Source organism: Diplotaxodon limnothrissa, linkage group LG9 (genome assembly GCF_057381915.1).
Source record: "Diplotaxodon limnothrissa isolate DT_005_m linkage group LG9, D_limnothrissa_male_GT1.1, whole genome shotgun sequence".
In the NCBI taxonomy this organism is placed as follows: Eukaryota; Metazoa; Chordata; class Actinopteri; order Cichliformes; family Cichlidae; genus Diplotaxodon; species Diplotaxodon limnothrissa.
The window spans coordinates 26,957,095-26,980,497 of record NC_140604.1 but is presented as its reverse complement, the minus strand read 5'-3'; the positions used below and the strand labels follow the sequence as shown (position 1 = coordinate 26,980,497).

At 44.9% G+C, this 23,403-nt stretch overlaps 2 protein-coding genes across 3 annotated transcripts in view; both read left to right on the top strand.

The window, feature by feature from the left end:
• The window catches only part of stau2 (staufen double-stranded RNA binding protein 2), a 109,268-nt gene that overhangs the window by 54,857 nt on the left and 31,008 nt on the right, over positions 1-23,403 (top strand). For both annotated transcript variants that reach the window (XM_085362417.1, XM_085362415.1), the window contains exons 12-13: positions 2,778-3,133; positions 22,248-22,361. In XM_085362417.1, the coding sequence (XP_085218543.1) occupies positions 2,778-3,133; positions 22,248-22,361 (470 nt within the window). The remainder of the gene's footprint in view (positions 1-2,777; positions 3,134-22,247; positions 22,362-23,403) is intronic.
• LOC146625715 (uncharacterized) lies at positions 11,916-13,267 on the top strand. The gene is made up of 2 exons (XM_085362414.1): positions 11,916-12,811; positions 13,207-13,267. The coding sequence occupies exons 1-2, from the start codon at positions 11,916-11,918 to the stop codon at positions 13,265-13,267; spliced, it is 957 nt and encodes a 318-aa protein (XP_085218540.1).

Sequence of the window (23,403 nt, the reverse complement as noted above, 5' to 3'; positions counted from 1 at the left end):
ATGTAGGGATGTGTGCAAAGGACACCAGCTGCTTCAAAATGTGAGGATGATATAGAGGCCTAATAAGCATTATTGTCAGCTGATTTTTTAATGTTTTATGTATGTAACTGACGTGGCAAATATCATGTCCTTTGATCCATTTTCAGGTAGTTATAGCAGAAAAGGACATAAAGCAGGACGGAACCCTTGAAAAGGTTTCAAAAACTCAGTTCTGTCGAAACCTTTTTTTTAATTTAGCTTTAAAAGCTGTTGCATATTGGCAAAATGGGTTAACTCTATTTTTGATCTTCTTCCATTTACTAGCCTGAGGTAACACAAACGCAATTTCCTACACATAACCAATGCTGTCATTGACGAGCTATGCTCCACACAAAGAATGTTTCTGCGTTATAAAAGGCATAGTGGGAGAAAGTAGGTAAATATGTCAAGGGCTGTCCATTTATCCCTCTGTCTTTCTGTTCTTTCCATTCCCAGACAAAACACCCACACACGCACCTCAGGCACCTACAACCCTCATTTTACTCTTTGTGTGTGTGCGCGTCAGTGTCCTTTGCCCTATGTAAGCTCTGGAAGGCATTGCTACAACAAACAGGGTGGCTTAGAGACAGGAAGAGAGCATAAAAAGAAAGCCTAAGTAAAAGAAGTAAGAGGGTGATTTTTCTCCCTTCTATTCCCATGGGTCTTGCAGCACGGCTTTTCACTTGAGTTGCCACATTTCATTTCCTGCTGTTCATATGTGTGTGTGTGTGTGTGTGCATTGTGTGCATGTGTAAGCTATGTGAAGGTCTTGCTCCACAGTGGTGATTTATAGCGGTGGGCTTCGGCCCTATCTGTTTTCGATCAGTCTCATGCTTGGCTCTGGCTTTCCTCCAATGCTCCCCTGGCCCACCGGACACCGAGTCTGGGTGGGACCCCTCTGCAACTGCCTGGAACCGGTACCACAAATAAGCTCTCCCTACTCCTCCGTTCACCACTTCTCAGGCTCAGCCTGCTTTTCTCCCGCTCTCCCCTTTCACTAACTTTCTCCCACTTTATGTACACAATTTCACAATCACTGTCCAGCATCACGCGCAAACACATCCAGCCACTCTTGCTTATTCACTCCCACTGTCTCTCGTCCATTGTCTCACTCTTGTTGTTTCTTGCTCTCACGCTCTCGCTTACCATCTGACACCAGCTTTAAGTACTCAATCACATGCAAACATGCAAACACTCTCACATGCACTGGGCAGTCACAGAAACTCACATGGATCACATTGACTGCCTCCTCCCCCCCCCCCCTCCAATTCTCTTTGTCCACTGCTGATGTCATGTTGGCTAACACCTTTCATTTTTTATGATGCTGCATTCAGAATGTGCAGGCCTGCAAGTTTTACTTGTGTAAATTCAAATTAAAGTTGTCATCATGATTGGGAGGAGGGGGGAAAAGTCCTAGCATTTGTGTCATTGTTGGCAAGGGGCCACTTGTTGTAGTACGAGCAATAAGTTCTGGATTTCATTTGTTTCCTTCAGCTTTTCTGCTGCTCTGGAAAGGAATGCAAACTTCATTGTTCATTATGGGAAATACTGTCAGCAGGTTCCCAGAAACCTTACACTAGAGTAAGCTACAATTGTGCAAAACTCTGTCCTTGTTTGTGTATATCTGTCTGTGATTGTAAATGTTAACTGAAACAGGAAGTGACCTGTCAGTCAAGTGCTCGCTCCAGCGCTTTCTCCCAGCTGTTGGTCCATATGCACACACAAACAAGCCCACAGACATGTGCACAGACACACAGACAGCTGGTCTTCCTGTCTCTGGTGACCTTGGCTGGGCTTGGAGGCTCCTCATGGGTTTCACATTCACTCATCCCCACATCCTCTTCCATCTGAACGAGCTGCCAGCTCATCCTCCTTCTTTTATCCTCTCTTTACAATTCCTTGCATTCTTTTAATGCCTTGTACTCCTTCCTTTCACTTTCACCATGGCCACAGAGTAACAAACGTATTGAATCCCAACCCACGGGCATTTCCTGCTTCCGCAACACTTTCAGGTCAGTGATATCAGAGTCCAGAAAGCTTTAAAATGGTGCTGTTGTGTTCAGCTGGCTAGAACTACAGCAAGTATTGTCCAGTTTCACTTGTTAGACCACAAAGGTGCCTCGGCCAGGCCATTTGGGACATTTCCTCATTCAAAATAATATAACAAGAACCTTTTGTCTGTGACTAAACTTCCTTTGAGGTTCAGCTGGGTCTATGTTTGAAGACATAAAAACTGGAGCAGGATACCAGTGAAGTGACGGTGCTGTTTTCCATCAAAGATGAAGTCATAGACACTCTGTTGATATTGGTGGATGCTCCGTTTGTGTCTCTGTGTTTGTGTTTGAGAGTGAGAAAGAAAGGGGCTGTGTGTGTGTTTCCCAGCAGACGCTTTGATAGTGCTTGGACCTGCCAAAACACAAGTAACTGTCAACTATGTTTGGTGACGAAATGCCAGTTTAGGAGCTCACACTTGTAGGCACACAAATGGACACAGTTGGGCACCCACATAGACAAACACTCCTTGGTATTGTCTTAATGTAAGTGGCTAAGGAATCTGTATTCATGAGATTTCAACGCTTAATTATGAGATCCATAATAACCTTTTTCTCTGTTCTCTTTCCTAATGTCATTCCTTTATTCTGTTTTGCCTCTTTTAACTCTTTATACTTTTCTTTGTGTCCATTTATCTATTCATACTAACATCTTTTTTTTTAATCTTCACCTCCCTCCCTTCCTCCCGCCCTTCTTGACCCCTCCAGCCCAAAAGGGTCTGCTCCACCTAAGCCCAGATGTCTATCAGGAGATGGAGGCCAGTAGAAAGCAAGGTGGCAGTGCTCCGGGCCCCGGGAGCACCAGTAGCAACTCCGTTAACTACATGGCATCAAAAGACATGGGGCCCTGCTCTGCCCCGCTACCCCCAGGACACCCTTCTTATTACAGTGGCTCATCCTCCTCACCCAGCCCAACCGCTACCATGGCCAGGGAGCTGCTGCTGAATGGTCAGTCACCCACAGCCGAAGCCTCACTGCCCATGAAGGGGAAGAACCTGGCCTGTGGTGTCTCGGTGCAGCCAGCACAGCAGCTGGACTACCTGGCTCGCATCCAGGGCTTCCAGGTAAGATGCAAAAGAGGTGAACCTCTAAAATTTCTGTACATCTAAAAAATAATTTTTGTTACATGGTAAGTGGCCTGTGTTATGCCCTACTTTTGCAGTCTTACCAAACATTTTTAATTGGCAGTAATATAGGTGAATTCATTAAATGTGTCACTCTGTCACTGGAAGTACCTCAGCATAGTTAGTACAAAGTTCATATAAGCCTTAATAAGTGAGTGGCATGATATAACAACATTCTGTTTACAGCCTCATTGGTTGTCTGACAGATTTTGTTTCATTTCCATTGGACACCCTCTCAGATCTCAACATGCAGTTTGTTATTGGCGCAGAATAAAATAGGATGTTGACATCTTTGCTCCTAGGAAAAATTGGTGCTTGCCCATTGATTACATTAAAATCTTTAGCATTTTTGAGGCAACCAACTGATTGCCCAGAGAATATAACACTCTCAACCTCTGGGCAACTACTTTTAATAGCAAGGTGATTGCACAGGTCACCTAGTAGGAGGAAGCCTGTCTCCAAATAAAACACCTGAGTCAGCAACCCAGTATCACACCAACATGTGTAATAGACACGCTGGTCCACTGTGTCCATTTCACGCTTTGCCTCTCCAAAACATGAAACGGAAACTGCATTTCCAGCAGGGGAAGATAATATCTTTAAAGCCAACAAGTTGCTAGTGAGCAAAAATCATATAAAGTGTGTTCCAGGGTCCTTAATCATCAGAAATGATTAAGCTAGGTGGCTAATACGTATATACATGTAAATATGTTATTAATATCCGTTTAAACACTTTCCCGTGATTTTTTTGTATGTTGGCTTGAAATAAAATATCTCTCTCTGCTGTTATTGCAACTTCTGCATACATGTCCATTTCACATTTTTGAGAGGCAACACGTGGAATGGACACTGTGGACTAGCATGTCTATTACACACTTTGCTGGATATCTGGTCGGAGTTGGTCTCTACCAGTGAGCATAACCAGTTTCTGTCTTTCTTTGCAATAGGGGACTTGACTCAACTGGTTACCAGCTGGTTTTATTCTGGTTATATTTCTATCAAAAAGGAAGGTTGTCACCCATGTCATTTTGTTGCTAAATCGTCATCCTGTAGCTACTGCACCGCTATATATAGAGGAATTTCTGCTCCAGATCTATGAGGTTCTGGCTGGACTCCAAATGCAAGTTGTTAATATGAAATTCTGTTTAATGTGAATTTCTGCATATGTAGGTGCCAACAGATTTGAGGTTTTCACTGATTTTTCACAGTTAATCGCCATATCATTACAAACAGATTGATGCATCAAGACAGCAGCAATTAGACAGAGTCGGTCTGCTGCTATCAGTCTGCAGTTAAATGGGATCGAGATGGCAATTACATGCAATATGTTTGTGATAATATGGCAATTAACTGTGATAAATCAGTTAAAAATCAAATCTTTTGGCATCTACATATACAGAAATTCACAAGTCGCTTTGACGATGCCAACTGAACGCAAGCGAATCTGATCACCATCTTTGAAGCAAATGTTTCTAAGTTTAAAAAAAAAGTTAAAAAATCTGAATTTTCCTGTTTTGCTCAGTGAACTTTCTTGCTGCTTTAACCTTTATTATTCTTGTGGAATAAAGTCTTGTCATTTAAACTGGATTCAATTATGTCATAAATTTAATAATTCCAACTAAAAAAAGTTAGACACCCCCCCCCCTTCTCCTCCAGCACTACACCCATACAGTAATCACACATGACATGGCAGATGTTAGCATGACCATGCATAAATATGATCAACAACTGTGTCCAAATTCTTCTCCCTCTAGAACAGTGCTGCAAATAAAAATGTGTTCTTCATCAGCCGTGTGTTTATAAAGAAGATATTTGGACAGTTAAAAAGAAAAATGAAAATACACATTTAAAGTATGTGCTAGAGGTTGCCGAGTCTACAGTATCTTAGAGTCATCACAGCGGTTGTCCTACAGCACAGTGGGACTTGTGTGTGGAGCGTACAACCTAGAACTGCTCGATAACACCCTATCCATTTTCTGTTTCTCACATTATTGGCACGCCGAGGATTTAAAGCTGGAACTAAACCTCACAGGTGTTTCTGTCAGTACTAGACTGGACGCACACATACACTTGCTCTTAGGTCTCTGTGCGTCCAAGAGGGAGACAACCCGCTGTCTGTTTTAATCTGTCCCGGCCGATCTGCTGCACATACCTCGCCACTGATACCAGCGCCTGCTCATTTAAGCTGCAGATGCTTTTTATCAGTTTGAGCGAAAACATTTTATCTTAACCTGCTGAGGGTTCCTTTGAAAGGCCTTTGTTATTGCTCTGAGCCTTCCTGTGTGTGTGTAACCTGAGAGAGCTCTGCTGCCTGGCCAAGCCCAGACACACTTGTACATATGCGCAAATACACACACACACACAGCAGGTTCTGTTTAGTGGAAATGGAAGAGCTGGGCAAAGCCTGTGTGTAAAGTTTAAGTTGGTGTTGTTGCCAAACATTACAAACTGTAACCCATTTCACATTGCTGCAAATATATTTGTCTGTTCATCCTCCCATGCGTTTCTGTGAATAAATACACAAACCATAATCGGTGTACTCACATATTCCCGTGTGCTTGTGTGTGTGTGCATGTGTGTGTGCGCATTTCTTAAGTGAGGAATTCAGGCTGTAATTGAGACACGCAGACAATATGTGTTCTATTGAGGGGATGTTTCATATCATGTGGGTTTGTAATGAGAACCTCTGGTTGCTTACAGAGCCATGCTAGGCAGGCTTTTTAAGGCTTATGTATTCTTATGTGTTTTTGCGGCCAAATCACCACAGATTTCAAATGTTTTTGCCAAAAGCTGCACTTGTCTGCTTTTCCAGTGGTCACGTAATGTGCTGCTTTGTGTTGAGCCGTCTTCCTGTCAGCCATACTCAACAGCAAACGAGTAGTCAAATCCACACTAAGATCTTTTTAGCAATTTAATATTAATCTGCTTGTCTGATGTATAATTATTAGAAAAATGTAATTATGTCATCCAAGTGAGCGGATTACAGAGACCTCCTAGTAGTGGATTAAAGGAACAAATCAAAAACGAAGGACATTCTCATAGTGTCTGTTTCATCCATCCAGCGCTGCAAACAAAAGCCGGGGCCTACCTGCTAAGCCCCACTTTGATTTGATTGGAAAATGGCCTCTAGTGGAAGCTCCGATTGGATAAGCAACAGTGTGTTGTACTCATGCCAGCTTGGAGCAAGGATGCTGTCACTTATTCCAGTGTTTTTGTACGTATGTGTGTCTTTGTGTATTTGCTATTAATTTGGCTAGTGTGTTGTTGGCATGCTGGGTATGTGTGCTGGAAGTGGGGCAGAAACAAAACAAAGCAGGAGGTAATAGACAACACATGGAACAGGATGAAGAAGTGAATGAAAGCTACATAACAGATTCTCAGTTTCTGTGTCCACGTACCTTTTTTCTGGCCTACTACTTCTATCATGTTTCTGTATGTTATGTCCATTTCTACGTGTTTGACTCTGGTAGTCACCAGTCAGTTATTGCTGACCACCTCATATTATTAAATGTTACCTCAGTAAGAAATGAGCTGGGGAAAAAGTTTATATAAGATATCGGTGATTGATGGAATGCTAATGATATTTTTTCCCATCAGCTCCACATGGTGCTATGGTACACATCTGGACCACAACAGATCTGCTGCTGTGGACCTGATTTATTCCTCCTCATGCCTTCATACCTGAATTTTATTTTTTAAAACTAAGCAGGCATTTATCAGAGCGGCACTTTCTGCTTGGCAGGATTTCACATATTTAAAAGTCGATAAATGGAAAAAGAAGGGAGTATAAATGTTATCAAAAGCAGTCACATATGTGTGCACCAATATTGAGTGTTTCAGCAGAAAATTCCTTTTCTTTATAAAATGTTTTCAGTCTACTTGCAGATTTATTTTCAAGATACTCACTTAATGCATTCCTGGTACTGGGATGTTTGTGAACAGGTTATGGAGTCACTAAGCATTCAGTCTACAGCAGTATTTTCCTTGAATTTTGCACATTTTAGATACTCCACAAGCTACTGGTCAAACTCTCAGCTCATGTCACACTTGGCAGAATGTGTTGGGGCACAATATCGCTCTTTCAGGTTGGCCTCATTTGTATTTATGTGCAAGCGCTTCAGGTCATGTTTCATGATTGTGTAGCGGGAGTAAAATGCAAGCCATTACTCTGCCTCTCCAGACAGTTGGGTCTTTAAAATATGAGAATATCTGTTCGGTCAGGTGCAAACAAGACAAGGCTGTACTGGGAGAAACTGGGTTTTACTACTTAAAAAAATCTAATTTTTCAGTTTGAAGTGTAAGAATGGGCTTCTCTGTAGATAAGGTCCACTATAATGGCAATGGTAATAGTGTTTTGCTCTTCATACTCTTAAAACCCTAAGCTATATAGTAAGGGGTGAAAGGGGGTAGCTTTTTTTCAGCAAAAGTTAGAATTTACACCCTTCCTGAGTTTGTATCTTGGATTTGCAGTGGGACACATGACAGAATCACTTTCTTAAGTGTAACCTAGTTTTCAACAAACCTGCAGAATTCTTACATTAAAGCATAACATATTAGATTACTTGATGTTTCCCAAACCATTCACAGAATCACAGTAAAAGGTGCACAATGAAATGTACAAATATGTAACCACTTATTGGATTAAAAAAACTGATAAGGTCTACTTACTTGGGTATGTATTACAGTGGACAGAGATCAGCTCACTGCACTGTCATTCCAGTCTGTGTCTAGAGGAGTTGATTTGTATCTACTGTGTCTATCAGTTCTGTCCAAAGCAATAACACAGTAGAGATATTAATCAGCTGAGTTATTTTAACTAGTCACGGCAGGCTTAACTTGGAAGATGGATTTGGAGAAAATGGAGGGATGTAGATGTTGCCGTGCTGGAGGCAGAACTTTTGTGGGGGGAAATCCCATGTTAATGAAAACACTATCCTTGGCGAGTGACTGGTGTTGATATCCATTCAGTGCAGTTCCCAGGATTTCTCACACTTATACGGTATTTGTTCTTCTCTCTACGCTTCCCTCTTTGGCTTTGCAGAAAAACCACTTCAAATGGTGCCGTCTCCACCTCGTACCCACCCTGGCACTTTCTGCACCACTCCCTTTCCACCTTTCCCTCTTCTCCAATCTCCATTGCTCACTCGCATCTCTCTGTATTAACATCAAACGCCTGATCTGGTACAAACGTTCAAAGACTCTAACAGTTTGTTTCCAACTTCCTTGTCATCATCTCATCCCTCTATTCTCTGTTTACTCTGGGATTTGCATTAGAAAATACATTTTGGGATGGCTAATCCCTGCACGTTTGATTTCCGCGGCAGGGTGATGGCTTCCAGCTGCGCTCTGCGGCATATTTGTGTGAAGAGCGATCTTCGAAAACAAGTTTTGTCGGTGGTATAAATCAGACCACTAATGCTGTGCTGGCTCGGCGCGCAGTCTCTGCTTACATGGTGGCCCTCCGTATGCGTGTTAGTGGATATGCCTGCATCTGTGTGCTTGGCAAAACTGAGTGATGATGTTTTTACACCACAATCAAGCCCATTTGCAAACCTTTAAATCATATACCCTCAAGTGCGAGCGCAGCATATTGCAAATTTGAATATGCAGCATAATCGTTTTTTTACTCGCCTTTGTTCTCTTGTATTTTGATAGTATTGATCATATTTCATGTAATTCTCAAAACTACACTGTGATTGCAGTTTTGTGTCAGTGCAGGCTTAGCATTAGGAGACCGAGGGCGTGTTAACCGACCGCTTTGATTCCCAAACAGTTATTTATTTTTATTTTCTTCACATAAGCCGCCGTTCTCAGAAAGTCTCCAGCCTGGATGCTTCTATTCATTGCGACTCCTTCTCAACTGAGTGAGCTGTTTCACAAGCTGCAGACAAAGTCACAAGTGATCTGTTGACAATTTAATGATATAAAATCACAGAATGAAAATGCCCCCTTTGTGTTGTTTTCTGTCCCCAAATCTCTCTGGATATTTGGTTCGTACTATGATAACTGTGACCACAGAACAGCGTAATGTTACAATAGCAATTTCATGAATGTTTTCTTTTACCACTTAAAAAAATTCTGCACGACTTGTGGGCATTTTATTTTAGCACTGAGAAAACAAACACTATCCATTTTTACCTCACCGACCCTGACGATCCAATCCCCGGTTGCAAAGACTTGTCTTAGGATTGGTGGGACTTCAGCAGAGATGCAGCTGCTGGCCTGATCTGTTGCGGTGAAGAGATGGTGGTGGTGGTCGTGAGAGCAGAGCTGCTGATTTAAGTTAATAGATGCTTCCATCCTCATCCGCGGCCACAAGCTGTGGGCAGCTACTTAAAGAATGAGATTACAATAAAGTGATCATTTTTGAAGTTGTAAAAAAACATTGGCTTTTACAAAAGTTACAGAAATGCCCATAATAGCTATCTTAATGCTCCTAAATATGAAACCACAGTAAGTGACAGAGTAGTCGTGGACTGTTGACTATAGTTTCATTCTTACATTTGAGTGGTATCAGTCTCTTGAAGGGAGGTAAGGGTATTTCCCAAAGTGTCTGCTATCTCTTTACTAAATGAAGGTGTGTCTGTGTGTGTGCCTGTGTGTATCTAGTTGTTTTGGTGTATTGGTGGGGACCTGATAAGCTGAAGTGTTAAGTTTGGAGTTCTATTTAATAGACCCTTGTAAATGTATTGCTGTACAGTTATTCTGTCTTTTCAAAAGCAGTAATGGTGCGTGTGTGTACATTTGTGCTCCTCTATTTGACTTTGGTGTTTGTGTTTTTATTATAGACACACACACTGAGCTCAACATAGATGCTGGCCTCTGCAGATCGCACTAGATAATGTCATATTTCTGGATTTCAGTTCAAGACCAGCGTTGTTGAATTACTGCAGCTAAATTTTGGCACCCTGAATCAGCTGTGTGTTTTGCTGACACACCCCATTCCTCCTGCCATGATAGACTTCACTCACTCCTGCTGCAGAGTTTAAAGGGCCCTGCACTGGTTTCTATAAATCGCAATTCCGAAAGAGTAATCAAGAGGATCGTTCTAGGGAGAAATAGCTTTTATGGACTATAGGAGATATTAAAATGTTCGTATCTGTTTAAACACACAGTAATGTTTTTCTAGCTGTTGAAAAAAAGTGGATAATTGCTCTGATCTTCGAATCAGTAACTGCTCTGCTGCTACTTTGGACCTTTGGCTCCTTACATTTGTAATTTTAACCTCAGTTATTGTCTCTTTGCATTATTGCTTGCTTAAAGGTACAGTGTGTAAAATCCCACTACTAGATGTCATTATATTAGAGATTGCAGTCAACTTAATTCGTGTTTTTTACCCCTCACAATTCAAGTACATAATCCTATCTATGGTGGCCACAGTAGGACAAACAGGCAGATTGTAGGCTGTCAATCCACCGTTTACCGCAGCTGTCAATATCGCTAGTGTCAGGGTCCTGGGTCTGAGCAACCCAGGATCCCTGAGCAGTTATGAATTATATTATTATTACTATATGTATTTTGGTGTTGCTGCTGCTCTTCTCCATGCTTGTAGATGTGAGTGTGTGTGTGTGTGTGTGTGTCTGCGGGTATGCTTGGAGGATGGAGCTCAGCCACCTGCAGGCCTGAGGGGTGTGGCCCTGCGGAAGGACTGGCCACACCCGAAGTCACACACCTGCTGCTGATCAGGCCTCGTCGGGGGAGCTACTTAGGAGAGAGTTGGAGCTCCCACCGACGCGGGATCATTTCCTTGAGACTCCACGTTAGTCGTCCCATTGAATTGAGTTAATGTGTGTAAGTGTATGCCCGCGGTTATTTGTGTCCTGACGGCTGCATCTATTGTTTCCCGCAGGAGGAGCGTGGAAGGCACGAAGAGCAGCGAGCACCGGGGGGTGCTGACACGGGAGCGGAGAGCACAGAGACACGAACTATTCACGCAGAGACACGACACGGGAGTCTGGGAGAACACGGGGATTTATTGTTGTTTTTGTTCCACTCTGTAAATAAACACACTGTTTATACATAGAGCACCGCGCCTGGGTCCTCCTTTCCCCACATCCCCACGGTCTGCCAGCCAGACCGTGACAGAATGATCCCGCCACGCATGGACCCAGCGGTCTCTGAGGAGAGGCTCAGGAGGGAGGTTATGGACAGGGTTTACAGACTCTGTGAGTTATGGTGGGAGAAGCCCGCGGAAGGTTTGCGTCGCGCCGTGGAGAGGCGGCTGCAGGAGACGCTTCTTAGATTTCCCTGGCTGGTTGACGACCTTAATCCTGTCGTCTTGGACCTCTTACTTTCCACCCTCCACCTCCACTCTCCTCCTCAGGCTGCTCACCGGCCCGGACAGCTGGTGGATTCACAGCCTGAGACGCCGGCCCCGACGTCTACACGGAAACGACGTTCGCGCCGCCAGCGTTCCTCACCGCAGCCACATCCACGGTCATCTCAAGAGCCGGCTGTGGTGAGTAGTACGGACAATTTTCCATTTTCCTCACCATTTGTGTTTGTGTCTGCAGTGGACGAGCTGACAGCGCAGGTAACATCACCTCGGTCAGAGGTCTTCACACCACTCGCTGCTTCACCATCTGCGGTTGTGGCGCTGTCGTCATCTCATCCACATGCAGTCATCCCTCAGCCATCTTCTCCACCAGCGGCAGCCTCCATTCCACTACCCACTCCAGCAGCCCTGTCCGGAGGGGGCGACCTCACCCGCGTCCAACGCCTGATGGACTGGGTAACTCACACCACCAACACAAGGGCAAGAGTGGTGGGGTTAAACGCCATCGAGGCAATCCTGGAGGGAAACCCCTACCTCGGCCAGCTCAAGGGAGTTTCCGCCTGCCTTTGCACCATGCGTAAAGCCCGGGGGGTAGTGCAAGCTCGGGAAACCTCAGACTTCGTCCAGCTGCAGCAGGAGCTCAGCATGCCCGAGCAGGAGCTCAGCGAGCCGGAGGAGCCCGCACCGCCAGCTGAGGAGCTCAGCGAGCCGGAGGAGCTCAGCATGCCCGAGCAGGAGCTCAGCGAGCCGGAGGAGCCCGCACCGCCAGCTGAGGAGCTCAGCGAGCCGGAGGAGCTCGGCATGCCCGAGCAGGAGCTCAGTGAGCCGGAGGAGCCCGCATCGCCAGCTGTGGAGCTCAGCATGCCCGAGCAGGAGCTCAGCGAGCCGGAGGAGCCCGCACCGCCAGCTGAGGAGCTCAGCGAGCCGGAGGAGCTCGGCATGCCCGAGCAGGAGCTCAGTGAGCCGGAGGAGCCCGCATCGCCAGCTGTGGAGCTCAGCATGCCCGAGCAGGAGCTCAGCGAGCCGGAGGAGCCCGCACCGCCAGCTGAGGAGCTCAGCGAGCCGGAGGAGCTCGGCATGCCCGAGCAGGAGCTCAGTGAGCCGGAGGAGCCCGCATCGCCAGCTGTGGAGCTCAGCATGCCCGAGCAGGAGCTCGGCGAGCCGGAGGAGCCCGCTCTGCCAGCTGAGGAGCTCAGCGAGCCGGAGGAGGAGCTCTCGCTGCCGGCCGAGGAGGAGCTCTCGCTGCCGGCCGAGGAGGAGCTCTCGCTGCCAGCCGAGGAGGTCAGCGGACCGGAGGGACCTCCACGTCTAGCGCGGCCTCCTCGCCGTCCACGTCCGGTGCGTCCACGTCAGCGATCGGCGCGTCATGGACCTGTTGCCACGCCTCGCTGTTGCTCACCGGAGCAGCGACGTTGCCATCGGACCCGTGGCAGGCCGCCGGAGGGGCAGCGCCGCCGCCACCGGACCCGTGGCAGGCCACCGGAACCGTTCCACCGCCACCGGACCCGTGGCAGGCCGCCGGAGGAGCAGCGCCGCCGCCACCGGACCCGTGGCAGGCCACCAGAACCGTTCTGCCGCCACCGGACCCGTGGCAGGCCACCAGAACCGTTCTGCCGCCATTGGACCCGTGGCAGGCCACCAGAACCGTTCTGCCGCCACTGGACCCGTGGCTGGCCGCCGGAGGAGCAGCGCCGCCGCCACCGGACCCGTGGCAGGCCCCCTGAACTGTTTTGCTGCTGCCGCCGGACCCGGGGCCGTCCGCCGGAGCTGCTACGTCGCCGCCGTTGGGCTCGAGGTAGGCCCCCTGAACTCTCTTGTTGTGTTGATGGGCCGCCTGTGACTGTTTGTGGCGTCTTTTCGTTTTCTTTTTGCACCGCTGCGCGGTCTGACTCTGAAACTGTGGACTGGGTCGGTTTGTTGTTTTGTTGTTTTTGCTTGTTTTGGTTCTGGCCCTCCATCCTGGTTCCCCCAGCCGCCCGCCCTGGGTTGGTTGTTCTGTCCTTTTGGTTTTTTTTGTTTTGTTTTGGGTCGTCGGGAGCCGACCCTTAGAGGGGGGGTACTGTCAGGGTCCTGGGTCTGAGCAACCCAGGATCCCTGAGCAGTTATGAATTATATTATTATTACTATATGTATTTTGGTGTTGCTGCTGCTCTTCTCCATGCTTGTAGATGTGAGTGTGTGTGTGTGTGTGTGTCTGCGGGTATGCTTGGAGGATGGAGCTCAGCCACCTGCAGGCCTGAGGGGTGTGGCCCTGCGGAAGGACTGGCCACACCCGAAGTCACACACCTGCTGCTGATCAGGCCTCGTCGGGGGAGCTACTTAGGAGAGAGTTGGAGCTCCCACCGACGCGGGATCATTTCCTTGAGACTCCACGTTAGTCGTCCCATTGAATTGAGTTAATGTGTGTAAGTGTATGCCCGCGGTTATTTGTGTCCTGACGGCTGCGTCTATTGTTTCCCGCAGGAGGAGCGTGGAAGGCACGAAGAGCAGCGAGCACCGGGGGGTGCTGACACGGGAGCGGAGAGCACAGAGACACGAACTATTCACGCAGAGACACGACACGGGAGTCTGGGAGAACACGGGGATTTATTGTTGTTTTTGTTCCACTCTGTAAATAAACACACTGTTTATACATAGAGCACCGCGCCTGGGTCCTCCTTTCCCCACATCCCCACGGTCTGCCAGCCAGACCGTGACAGCTAGAGTTTCGATATGCTGTGTTGATCTTTAGGATGTTCGAGCCTAACATTAGCTAGCATATTGTTAGCTTTTAAACAGCTGATCTGAGATGCGAGGCTCACATGTCTAATCTGCTGACAATAAATGACTGTGACAATTTTAGGAATAAATGAGCAATTTTATGCATGTTTTGTACAGTGGGGCAAAAAAGTATTTAGTCAGCCACCGATTGTGCAAGTTCCCCCACCTAAAATGATGACAAAGGTCAGTAATTTGCACCAGAGGTACACTTCAACTGTGAGAGACAGAATGTGAAAAAAAAATCCATGAATCCACATGGTAGGATTTGTAAAGAATTTATTCGTAAATTAGGGTGGAAAATAAGTATTTGGTCACCTCAAACAAGGAAAATCTCTGGCTCTCACAGACCTGTAACGTCTTCTGTAAGAAGCTTTTCTGTCCCCCACTCGTTACCTGTATGAATGGCACCTGTTTGAACTCATCATCTGTATAAAAGACACCTGTCCACAGCCTCAAACAGTCAGACTCCAAACTCCGCCATGGCCAAGGCCAAAGAGCTTTCGAAGGACACCAGGAAAAGTATTGTAGGCCTGCACCAGACTGGGAAGAGTGAATCTACAATAGGCAAGCAGCTTGGTGTGAAAAAATCAACTGTGGGAGCAATCATAAGAAAATGGAAGACATACAAGACCACTGATAATCTCCCTCGATCTGGGGCTCCACGCAAGATCTCATCCCGTGGGGTCAAAATGATCATGAGAACGGTGAGCAAAGATCCCAGAACCACACGGGGGGACCTGGTGAATGACCTGCAGAGAGCTGGGACCAAAGTAACAAAGGTCACCATCAGTAACACACTACAACGGCAGGGAATCAAATCCCGCAGTGCCAGACGTGTTCCGCTGCTGAAGCCAGTGCATGTCCAGGCCCGTCTGAAGTTTGCCAGAGAGCACATGGATGATACAGCAGAGGATTGGGAGAATGTCATGTGGTCAGATGAAACCAAAGTAGAACTTTTTGGTATAAACTCAACTCGTCGTGTTTGGAGGAAGAAGAATACTGAGTTGCATCCCAAGAACACCATACCTACTGTGAAGCATGGGGGTGGAAACATCATGCTATGGGGCTGTTTTTCTGCCAAGGGGACAGGACGACTGATCCGTGTTAAGGACAGAATGAATGGGGCCATGTATCGTGAGATTTTGAGCCAAAACCTCCTTCCATCAGTGAGAACTTTGAAGATGAAACGAGGCTGGGTCTTCCAACATGACAATGATCCAAAACACACCGCCCGGGCAACAAAGGAGTGGCTCCGTAAGAAGCATTTGAAAGTCCTGGAGTGGCCTAGCCAGTCTCCAGACCTCAACCCCATAGAAAATCTGTGGCGGGAGTTGAAAGTCCGTGTTGCTCGGCGACAGCCCCAAAACATCACTGCTCTTGAGAAGATCTGCATGGAGGAATGGGCCAAAATACCAGCTACTGTGTGTGCAAACCTGGTAAAGACCTATAGTAAACGTTTGACCTCTGTTATTGCCAACAAAGGTTATGTTACAAAGTATTGAGTTGTATTTTTGTTATTGACCAAATACTTATTTTCCACCCTGATTTACGAATAAATTCTTTACAAATCCTACCATGTGGATTCATGGATTTTTTTTTCACATTCTGTCTCTCACAGTTGAAGTGTACCTCTGGTGCAAATTACTGACCTCTGTCATCATTTTAGGTGGGGGAACTTGCACAATCGGTGGCTGACTAAATACTTTTTTGCCCCACTGTATGTTACATCTCTGACTTCATATAAAGTTTTAAAGAACTATTTGTGATCTTTAAATTACAAGTAACTTATTAGCCGCAGTATGTATGTAGCCTGTCTCTAGTTACATGCAAAAAAAATGAGCCACGGTGTTCCAGATGGTGCTTGCTCCTATATATTCCTAATGGGTTATTACCTAAAAGGTTTGTTTATTTTGTTAGAAGATGTAATTGCACACCAATCTATGTATATGTCTGATTACATCATTCTTTTTTTCTCTTAAATAACCTCAAAAAATAACTTTTTGTACCAATCAAAATACGATCTTATCTGTTTTGCTAAAACAGCAGCCTTCAGACTGTGTCAGCAGTTGAAACAGATACCTTTTACAAATTTTGAAAAGGCTTGCATGCCTGACATGTGTGATTGCAGTAAAATATTCCATTGTTAATTTTTCTCATGTCACTCATTGCACTTATTTTAGCAAACTCCTCTGGGAAGTTTCTGATAATGGACTGGTTTCAATAGAAGGTCGAACTTGCTTTGTTCTTTTTCTTAGGACATCTCTCTGTGATTCAGGCAAAGTGCACTTAAAGTTTTTAAGAGCAGCCACTTTGTTTGCCTTCAACCTCCTGCCCATTATAGAAGCCAAAGGTATATTAACAGAGTCCTTCGAACACTCACAGGCCTTTGAGTCCTCACTGAAGTTGCTCAACATGGACTTCTAATTGGTTCTCACCAACAATGCCAGCCTGGGAGACTTTATTGTGAAGTCCAAGTTATTTCTGCGATTTTTGACTGTGTGCCACTCACACTCAGTTTAGTGTGCAGTCACATGGAGAACGTGACTACACAGATATTTGTATTCATAGTTACCTTAACAGCGTTGTGTAGCACAATCCTCATTGTGGATTGCTTGAATTTGGATATTTTACCTGTATTTTTGTCTGTGGACGTGCATATTTGTGCACTAAAGATAAATTCTTAGCATGGCTGCAAGAGCGATGACTGCAGTTGTGTTTCAGTTTGTGCATGTTCATGTTTGTTCAAATGAGGAGGAGCACTGGAGCTATCCAGCTTTAGAAGCCAGATGTCAAAGGTCGTTCCACATTAGTGCCGCCGATCAATCGCAGGCCTTGCATAACTTTCCTGCCTCTTTGTCTCTGAAGGAAGTGGATTAGAGGCTGTTTTCTGTGATGGGACCTGGGATGATTAGTTTGGCCTGTTTAGAATGCATGCGCTCACAGATGCATGCAAACATGCACTCAAAACAGACGGCCTGGATGGTAGAATAGACCTTTGTTTTTAAGATGCTCATTTATTTTAGTTTCCAACAAATCATCATAAATCAGATGATGCCATTATGTTCTTTGATGCTGGGAGATCACGAAAATTTCTGTCCTTCCTCTAGGTCACAGTCTCTGGTAAATACTCATAATCAGGCACTTTTATCAAAAAGCCACCAAGAAAGAAAACCCTCCTGTTGATGTTTGGTGACTTGCCAACTTTGCTATTTTAGCTGCAATTTTGCTGTTAGCTTGACTACGTCATGTGTACTTTTATGATCCAGTATCATACAGCGTGTCAGGGGCATTACAGGCTTAAAGAGGAAGTGTTTCCAGCTCCAGATCTCAGAGGGGGGACTGTAACATATACCCCAAAGAAAACAAAGCATAATCGACCAAGAGCTGTGCTAGGGGATAGCCAAATTCATTAGGATACTTTGGATATGATCCAGTAGTTGTTAAGATATTTAAGTGTAGGAAATCTCAGGGGGAGGTCAGAAAGAAACCCTACTCCTTACATAGTTTTGCAGCTAAATGGTAATGACAAATAATGAACAGAATGCAATGCTACATAGAAGAGAAACTATGACATCAGGAACCACTGTTCCTTCATAATAGGTTTAACAGTTTCTTTATTCTGGGAAATGGATCACACACAAAACTGCAGTCATGCCATATCCCTCCTGTTACAAAATGTTAGCTCAGATAGGATACAGCCCTGTAGTTGGATAAGTTGTTCACAAAATAGATGGAATCAACACCTTTACCTGGTGCCGTAGAGATCCCAGGAGCTACTTTGTTGGTGGGAGTTTGCCCCAGTATTGTGTCTCAAGGCAAATTGGTCCTGGGTAGGACCAGATGAAAAGCGATTCAAAACACCACTATGAAGAGAAAACGAACAAGGGCTGATTGATCCATGATCGACTGATCTACGTTGCTATTCTCACCCCTGGCCATGACCAAAGTGACCAAAACAATGAGATTTCTGATGCAAGCGTCATTAGAACGTTCCATCAGAGAGTATCTGGAATCAGCCTTTGAAATAGGATGAGGAGCTCCATAACTCCAGAGGGACTTGGAGCAGAGCCACTACTCCTCCACAATGAAAGTAGGCAGTTGAGGTGGTCTGGAGATCTGACTAGGATACTTCCTGGGTGAGGTGTTTCAGGAATGCCCTCTCCTGAGGCAGATCCAAGACACAGTGGAAAGATTCCATCTTTTGGCTATTTTAAGAATATCTTGGTGTCCCCCTGAAGATCTGGACAAATTGGCCAGGACAAAGGAGGTCTGGGTGTCTGCTTACACTGCCGACTCAGACTCAGATAAGCAGTGGATGGATGGATGAAAACAAGTTTATACAGGTAGTGCAGAATTATTAGGCAAGTTGTATTTTTGAGGAATAATTTTATTATTGAACAACAACCATGTTCTCAATGAACCCAAAAAACCCATTAATATCAAAGCTGAATGTTTTTGGAAGTAGTTTTTAGTTTGTTTTTAGTTTTAGCTATTTTAGGGGGATATCTGTGTGTGCAGGTGACTATTACTGTGCATAATTATTAGGCAACTTAACAAAAAACAAATATATACCCATTTCAATTATTTATTTTTACCAGTGAAACCAATATAACATCTCCACATTCACAAATATACATTTCTGACATTCAAAAACAAAACAAAACCAAATCAGCGACCAATATAGCCACCTTTCTTTGCAAGGACACTCAAAAGCCTGCCATCCATGGATTCTGTCAGTGTTTTGATCTGTTCACCATCAACATTGCGTGCAGCAGCAACCACAGCCTCCCAGACACTGTTCAGAGAGGTGTACTGTTTTCCCTCCTTGTAAATCTCACATTTGATGATGGACCACAGGTTCTCAATGGGGTTCAGATCAGGTGAACAAGGAGGCCATGTCATTAGTTTTTCTTCTTTTATACCCTTTCTTGCCAGCCACGCTGTGGAGTACTTGGAGCATGGAGCGTGTGATGGAGCATTGTCCTGCATGAAAATCATGTTTTTCTTGAAGGATGCAGACTTCTTCCTGTACCACTGCTTGAAGAAGGTGTCTTCCAGAAACTGGCAGTAGGACTGGGAGTTGAGCTTGACTCCATCCTCAACCCGAAAAGGCCCCACAAGCTCATCTTTGATGATACCAGCCCAAACCAGTACTCCACCTCCACCTTGCTGGCGTCTGAGTCGGACTGGAGCTCTCTGCCCTTTACCAATCCAGCCACGGGCCCATCCATCTGGCCCATCAAGACTCACTCTCATTTCATCAGTCCATAAAACCTTAGAAAAACCAGTCTTGAGATATTTCTTGGCCCAGTCTTGACGTTTCAGCTTGTGTGTCTTGTTCAGTGGTGGTCGTCTTTCAGTCTTTCTTACCTTGGCCATGTCTCTGAGTATTGCACACCTTGTGCTTTTGGGCACTCCAGTGATGTTGCAGCTCTGAAATATGGCCAAACTGGTGGCAAGTGGCATCTTGGCAGCTGCACGCTTGACTTTTCTCAGTTCATGGGCAGTTATTTTGCGCCTTGGTTTTTCCACACGCTTCTTGCGACCCTGTTGACTATTTTGAATGAAATGCTTGATTGTTCGATGATCACGCTTCAGAAGCTTTGCAATTTTGAGACTGCTGCATCCCTCTGCAAGATATCTCACTATTTTTGACTTTTCTGAGCCTGTCAAGTCCTTCTTTTGACCCATTTTGCCAAAGGAAAGGACGTTGCCTAATAATTATGCACACCTGATATAGGGTGTTGATGTCATTAGACCACACCCCTTCTCATTACAGAGTTGCACATCACCTAATATGCTTAATTGGTAGTAGGCTTTCGAGCCTATACAGCTTGGAGTAAGACAACATGCATGAAGAGGATGATGTGGACAAAATACTCATTTGCCTAATAATTCTGCACTCCCTGTAGTTAATAATTTTGTCATGACCAAAGGCAACAGAGCTGCCACTTACCTTACTCTGTGTATGAGAGCTCCTGATCTCTGCCCGTTCAAAGTCAGCATACTGACTTTGTAATTTGTACTCACTATTAGCTAAAAATACACACGTGTACCCTCGCAGACAATGGCAGAAGTTGTGAATTATAAGAAATCTGATATGCATATAAGTGTATATCTCCTTCCAGTGAACAACTTTAAAAGAACGCCTGTTTCCTCCAGCACCATTAAGGGCCTCACCCTCAGCTGGAGTCCTGACAGCTTATGAAAGACGAACCGTGCAGAGTACCCGCTGATCAGACAGCGTGATTACACCATACATCACAGGTTCCTAAACACAGGCCTCCATCCTGCCTAAACGCACCAGCATACGGGGCAGTTAAACACATACAAAGATTTGTATGTGTCTCTGTGTTCAGACGCTGAAGTATAACTGTGTAGTCTAAACTTAGTCACACATGGTTATTGCTCAAGAATATGAGTATTTTTAGCTCATTTGCAAACTTTGTGCCATAGGATTACTGTTGCAAAACCTTTTTTTTCTTACCCCAAAAAGTACCTCTTTTTTTCACCCCTCCTTTCTGTCTTTTCCTCTCTTTAATGTTGAAGTCTAGACAATTTATTGGAGAATAACTTGTCAGGGAATGCTTTTTTCTGTGGCTCACTTTACTGCATTAATGATTCATACACATTTAAAATAGCTTTCCACAGTTTATCACCGTGGCCCCATCTCTTCATCAGCAGGTTTGCATGAATTTTCCCACAAGTGTGTGCATGTTTTGGATGTAACATGACGAGCGCACACAAACATATCTTTGTGTGCGCATATTCATATCTCTGTGTGAGTATATATTATGATGGGTGTGTGGGTATGTGAGTGTGTGTGTGTCACGATGGGTCTGTGTCTTTAGGCAGACTTCAGTGTGTCTGGCTGGCTGATCGTAACTCACTGGGAGGGAAAGGCACACATCTCGTTCTGGAAGCTTTCAGTCACAGATCGTATACAGCCACTTTGGTGTGCATACCCTCTCACACACACACACACACACATGTTCAGCTTGTACAACCACTGAATTAAGGTCTAGATAAGATGAAACTTTGATCCAGTCGGATAGTTGGTGCACAGAGGAGCACACACAGGTTTGTGCTTATAACACACATTTTCTGTTAATTGGCATGAAATGATTCTACTCAGACAACTAAAATATGACGAAGCTCACTGCACACTTGTTGTTTAGAGATTTTGCAGTTACTGATATCAAAATATTTGCTAGAATACATGCTGTAATGTAAGTGATGCATAAGATTGTGTGTGATTAGGCTTATATATGATGAGAGTTTGAAGCTTGTGCCCTTTTGTACTGCAGAAGCTTGAAGCTGTGTTACAGTGATAATCTTCCATACCTGAATACTTGTTTTTTTTACCCTTTTTCTCACTCAAATGTGAAGTCACTGTCTTGTTCCTTCTGTCCTGTTGTCTTTCTGCATCAGTCAGATATTTTACTCCTTTCGGTTACCTCACAGTTATTGAGAAACCTACTTTTTATTCAGATGCCTGCAGCTGTCTTGGACCGAAGTAGGGCAGGCTAGTACGCAGATGAACCAATGCAAATACAGATACATGCGCAGAGTGAGAGCTAGTAAGAAGTAGGGCAGACAAGCAGGCAGTATTACCAAAAGCCCTTGGATATCAGGGGCAGGCTGTCCCAGAGGAGCATCATGTCATAACAGTCCTGATTGCACACCATTTAGGAATGCCTGCAGAGTTAACCTTTCAGTGATGAGGGGTCACCAGTGATGTGATCACTAACCCCTCTGATGCTTCCCTGCCAACTGCATATACACACTCTTGCATTCATTCTCCCCTAATGCCATCTCTGTACGGTGTGGGATAATTGCCCACAAATGCTCCTTGGTGGCTATTAGACATGGAAGATTTACTCTCAAGCCAACCACTTCAAAAAATATTGTATCCCACTAAAAGCTTGAGATGCTTCAGTTCCCTTGTGTTTTCTGCGTTGATTTCTTTTTTCCTGCATTATCTGAGGTAACTCACTTTATCTGCCTGCCTCTGTCCAGGTGCAGTACAGCGATGCGCAGAGTGGTAAGGATTTTGTGACCTATCTGACTCTCTCCCCTGTGCAAATGACTTTCCACGGCACTGGGAGCACCCTCCAAGCCAGCCATGACCAGGTGAGTCTGCTTAGATGCATTCAGTATTGTGTAAAAGTTGTATACAATAACAGTAAAGTGAGGATGTTTTTAAAAAATATGCCCATTTTTTTGTTTGTTTTGTTTTTGTGGTTATCAATGAACTGAATGTAAAGTACACTAAACAAAAAACCCACAACATCCATGCTTTATTAAAGCACAAGTTAGCAGTTTACCTCTGGAGTCAATTACTTTATGACTTTTTTAAGGGTCCAGTGTAATGTGTTAAAACATCAAAGTCAAACTCAGTGTTTCAAACAAACTAACAATCAAGGCCATTGACTACCAGCTTCAGTGTTCTGCAGAGAAAGTCATGTCAGTCAAAGAAGTCCAGTCGCTTTGAGGAGACTGATAACATGATGTAACAAATCCATAACAGACTCTGCCATGTTTTCATGCTCTCTAGCATACTTCTTTTATTAACCGGTTGCTGTTACAAACACATGGCTGCAGCTTTTCGGCTCGCAGCCGAACATACACACCAACAACAACAACAACAACAACAACAACAACAACACAGTCAGGACACAGCACAGATTTTAATGCACGGGAGGCGTGATGAGCTGATGCAGCTCTGGTGTGTCAGCCTCCCTGCAGCAGTGCTACAGAGCACACCCCGCCACATACCCCCATCACCCGACTGAGTCTTTTTTAAGTTGCTTAAAATGTATTTTGATGCATCCACAGCAGTATGACGCTTCTGTGCTGATCCTTGTGTTTACTTTGTCAAACTGGGGGGTTTCCTACCATAACACATTTTAAGAAGTACATTGACTATAGATATATCCACTTTAAAAAAACTGAAATATATTTCTTCCTACGTTTATATATTTATAAAGCGCTCTGAGTTGACCAAATCTTCCTGTGGACTGTAATCAATGATCCTTCATGGCAATTAAATTGGATTTTTATGGCTCCATAACAGTGACCGCCGTGGCCCGAGCGTTTATGCTTTTGGTTGCCTGTCCATCCAAATCTGGTGAACATGATATCTCTTGGATGGCCTTGATGTATTTTAGTCACA

What these genes read in the sequence shown, in the direction of transcription:
- LOC146625715 (XM_085362414.1), top strand. Translation starts at nt 11,916, where the DNA reads ATGGACTGGGTAACTCACACCACCAACACAAGGGCAAGAGTGGTGGGG. An exon ending in CGCCGTCCACGTCCGGTGCG is followed by an intron (nt 12,812 to 13,206) that starts TCCACGTCAGCG and finishes TGTTTTGCTGCT; the next exon opens with GCCGCCGGACCCGGGGCCGT.